At 28.6% G+C, this 4,950-nt stretch overlaps 1 protein-coding gene across 1 annotated transcript in view; it reads right to left on the bottom strand.

Moving 5' to 3' along the window:
- Window positions 1-460: 460 nt before the first annotated feature.
- LOC106474790 (cytochrome P450 3A8-like) overlaps window positions 461-4,950 on the bottom strand; it is a 20,604-nt gene continuing 16,114 nt past the window's right edge. The window contains exons 8-10 of the mRNA XM_013935480.2: window positions 4,611-4,771; window positions 3,310-3,398; window positions 461-740 (exon numbers count right to left, since the gene is read on the bottom strand). Coding sequence (XP_013790934.2) covers window positions 476-740; window positions 3,310-3,398; window positions 4,611-4,771 — 515 coding nt within the window. The 3' untranslated portion in view covers window positions 461-475. The remainder of the gene's footprint in view (window positions 741-3,309; window positions 3,399-4,610; window positions 4,772-4,950) is intronic.

Genomic DNA, 4,950 nt, shown 5'->3' with positions numbered 1-4,950 from the left:
TTCCCTTTTAAACTTTAGTTACCGTTTCGTACGTACTAGTACTAGTACTAACTTACTACTAATAGTCGTACTAACCTTTTACTTTTTTTTTTTTTTTTATTTTAATTTTCTAATGGCATTACCCACAGTTGACTCAGGAAAGCCCAATATAATGGAAATCATTTGAATACTCATACTCCTCCCTGGTCCCCCAATAACCAATTCTGAGGTCAGTCAACTCTTTACCTCGTGAAATATGATTAGAAATGAAATTCAGCATTTATTACAAATCTTTATAAAACACATGCTGCTTTGCATTGTGAGGAAAAAAGATGCAAATGCAGGTTTGGAGAACTGATCTTGAATTTGCTGTACCAGTACCTTTGGTAATGGTAATATAATGTATACACCTACCAAATGGATTAAATAAACACTGCTGTTCTAATTATTAATTCATTTATTTAAATAAATATTTACAGAAATGTCACACAAACTTCTATCTTGCACCAAAAAAGATAAAGCAATAATAACAATACACAGCATTAAGTAATGTCAGAATACTACAACAATATACTAAAACAAAAGAATTAAAAAACAAAAACTGGAATTGCACATACCTTTCTGGTTCAAAAGCATTAGGGTTAGGGTAATATTCAGGGTCATGGTGAATAGCATAAATAGGAATGTGAATGATCATGCCTTTTGGTATGGTGATTCCCGTCTCTCCTAGTTGATGATCTTTGCTAGCCCGTCGTTCAGCTCTATTACATAATTGTCAAAACATACATATTATACACTTAGTATGGAGTAATTATTACTCTTAGTATGGAGTTATATTTCAGGTTTAATGAAGGTAGGAATGTTTAGTGTTTATTTACATACATAAATGGTAAATTTACCAAAATTTATACAAGTTAAAAAAAAGATAAAATTACTTTTTTTAAACCAGCACATGAACTATAATAAATATATTACTCAGCTTTTTAAACCGAGCAAACTGTAACTAGTTAACTAGTACAGAGTCTATTAGTGGGATGTTGACTTTTGTTGTACACTATTGTCTCATTTTGTTAAGAGCTTCATTTTAATATGAAATAACAATTATGAATACATGTGTGTATATTACATTAATTATCATTATTGTAAATTGAATAATTGATTTTCATTAGCTTGTACAGTAATCTGCTTGTAAAAAAATGTAGTAAAAGGGCTAAATAAACAATTCATTTTAATAAATTTAACTATTTAGCTGCTTTATGCATCACTGGACTAGGTAAACTAAACTAAAATTTATATTTATTTAATGAGAATCAAGCAAAGATGGATTAAGTAATTCTAAACAAATGTTTGCACTTCCAAAGATTTTATCATGTCAGTACCAATGATATAGAATATATCAAAATTGTGTTCCATGTACAAAGACATGAAACATTTCACCATTATTATGATTTCAAAGTCACAAATTTATCCAGGTAATATTCGTTGGTTTCTAAATTTTCAAAGTTTACTCATTAGGTTTAGTTTGTTTATAAGAGCATTCAAAGACTGTTAGTGAATTGAAATGCATGTCATTTCATTACTTATAAACAACGTAAAATAAATTGGAAACAAAATAATTTCAACAGAAATAAAGTTGATCACTCCTTACCAGGATCTGAATTTAGATCTTCATGTTGATTCTAAATTTTATGAATTTTTGTTGGTGTTCTTTGTATTCTTCTTATAACTTAATTCCAGATAGCCTTTTTTATTGTATAGTATTTGAAGTCTAATTTTAACCATCTAATACATATGATTTAGGTGTGTGTGTATTACACATATATATGTAATACATGTTATACAAAGTTCAAAACACTTGTTGAGACTCCATCTAAAATTGTCATCTGATGTCTTGTAACTCCCAAGGATAACATATAAGGAGTATGTTTTGAATTAAAGTAATTCTGAGATATACTCTATACTCTAAGTTTGTAAAAAACCAGCTTTGGTACAATACTAGTTTAGGTCAATAGCTACTGACTGTTTTACAGGACTAATCTGGATAGATACATTCATCCATTCACCTGAGCCATTTTTACCCCTGTTCAATACACACACAATCATACATATATAAACTTATCTTTGTGCATTATAATTTGTTTTTGCAATTTCACTATCAAGCAATATAGGTGGAAATTAATTTGCAGAAATCATGCTGCTTTGAGCAAAAAAATAAGTCATCACTTCCTCAAGTCCTCAATTAATTTCAGAATTTTGTATTTTGTGAGAAACTCCTGATTTTGGTAGTCTTAAAAATCCAACAGAAGAAAATATTTGACAGTTTTTGGAGTTAACAACTGAGGATCCTGGAGCTATTACAACAGGATCTCTTATTTGCTGGAATTGCTGGGAGTGAGTGTTAAAGCTTTTGCTATCATTGTTCATTTTTTTAAAAACATAAAATTTCAAGCTACAACATAATTTTTTATGCTTTTTCATTTTTCTTGAGACTTAACTGGAGACAAATAGGTCACAACACTCATGCTAATGACAACAAAGCCAATTTTGTAAAAACTACAGTGGACTTTACATTGTAGTTTATAACTTCCCAAAGTCACTCACTATATACAGTTTCATCTAAGCAAATGTCTTGAAATGTATTTTACCCTCATGATGACATTATTTTGATAGTAACTTTAACTTCTAAAGCTCAACATTATATGAAATATAACATAATATTATTACACTTTAATAATATGAATGGCAGGGTCAGTACTTATTCATCACCACTGACTAAGGTTGATGACTGACTATGACTTATGGTTATTTTATAATGAACCCAAATAACCTGAAGGCTTTAAACATTTTAAAATTGATTCTTAGATTTTCAACCTAAACAAATTTCACTGTATAATACTGTATTCACCACAACAAGATAATGTTCTTTAATAAATAGTCAAAAGCACAGAAATGTTCTTTAGTCGACAGGGCTTCTAACAATATATTAAAAAAATATTTACTTTGAGGAATGGGTACTAATCACTTAGTATTAATGTACCAGCAAGTACTGCAACCTTCAGAATTTGTAATTTCCTCCAGTTATTATTCAATGGAAATTAACCTTCACAGTCACCAAGAAAATTACAGTACTTTTCAAGGAAATTTATTGAGGTCCAAAATAATTAAAGTATTTTCCAGGAAATTCAGAAATTCCAGGTCATTACCATTCCTATTCTCCGACATGTTTAGAAGACCATTTGATACCATTTCAGTCTTTAATATATACGGAAAAAGGATAACATGATATATGACCCTCATTTTGTTGTGTATTGTAAGATTTGTACTACTTACACAACAGCAATACTGAACAGCCTTAGTGTTTCAGATAAGACACAGTCCAGGTAGGTCATCTTTCCCACTGTCTCATAGTCAATACCACCCTTAAATAAGATATAAAATCATAACATCTAAACAAAAAGTGTGTATTTAATTTTAAATTGTTAATGGTAAGACAAATAATTTTAGAATAATATCGTCAGATACAATTTCTTTACTTCCACATTACTTAAACTTTCTCCACATTGCACAAAACACTCAAATAATATAGTCTTCTGTTTTAACTATGCTTTATCAATTTCTTTGACCATTTTTATGACTTCAAAGGTCACTCTTTAAGATATAATTTCACTGAAAATATATAGCACAAACATTCGAACACTGTTTATCAACTAAACATAAATAATATACATTAAAATACATATCTTCCAACTGTACAAACATATCATACACTCATTGTATAAATTAAGTGTATTAAAAATGTTCAAAAATAAATAAAATTTAAGTTTGTCCAATGTACTTTCCGTTTTTAATGAAAATCTTATTCTAAGTATACTTTCTATTGTGCCACTTTAAAATATGTAGTAAGAGGGTAGAAGTAGCAGTGGTTGTGTAAAGTTAGTTGGAATAATGATACTGTAGAAACTATAACTAAGAATTACAAAAAGGAGAATAAAGTAAGCAAGTGGTATTAAATTATGAAATATTATGGAATAAGTTGCATTTTTGGATAAACATAACAACATTTTGGGACAAGATGGGAACTATTGGTCTATCTAGGCTGTTCCACCCTCTAAACTAAATTAAATAACTTTAATTTTATTTATTTTTAAACATTTTTAAATATACTTAAGTTATACAAAGAGTGTATTATAAGTTTGTACATTTCAAAAATATATGCTTTTAATTATATCCTGAAGAAAAAGAAGTTTAAAATTTTTTATATTATGTTGTAAAAGTAAGCCCAGTTATCTTCTAACAGGTAATACTGTATCTGTTAAACAAAAATTAAAATATGAAATGAAACTTCTGCTAACACAAGTTTCTTTATTCAAATCTGGTCAAAATAAAGTAAACTAGTATTTACAAAGAATCAGTTGTAATCAATTATTTTCAGTACCCTTGCTCATCAACTTCATTGCTTAGCAAACATTCTGACAAGAACTTTGATATTTTAAAATATTAAATGGAAATATATCCTGCTGATGATTGGTAGGAACTGATCAATTAAATCTTAACAATAATTAGAGCACTCTATAATTAGGAATTTGTAAAATGTACGAATTGAAGAGTTTTGATTTAATTTTTGTATTTACATGCTTTTCCCAGACTGCATCAATCTCCTGGATTAGCTTCTCTTGGCATTCTGGGTTACGAGCCAAACTGTAAGCAGCATAAGTCAATGCATTGGCTGTAGTGTCATATCCAACAAGAAAGAACAGAATGCTGTTTGCCAGTATATCTTCATGTGTCAAAACTAATATTAAAGACACAAGTACATTTCATTTTTGTGTTCTAATATAAACTATATAAAATATGTTAAATATTACTTGAAACATTAGATATAAGTTAGAGATCTTACAACCCAATTTTTACAGAACATTTATTCAACACAATGGAAAGAACTACAGGTTTCTGTTTATATCCATCCATATA

This window comes from Limulus polyphemus, unplaced genomic scaffold (assembly GCF_000517525.1).
Source record: "Limulus polyphemus unplaced genomic scaffold, Limulus_polyphemus-2.1.2 Scaffold7686, whole genome shotgun sequence".
Taxonomy (NCBI): domain Eukaryota; kingdom Metazoa; phylum Arthropoda; class Merostomata; order Xiphosura; family Limulidae; genus Limulus; species Limulus polyphemus.
The sequence above is the reverse complement of the archived record's forward strand: the minus strand, read 5'-3'. Positions and strand labels throughout refer to the sequence as shown.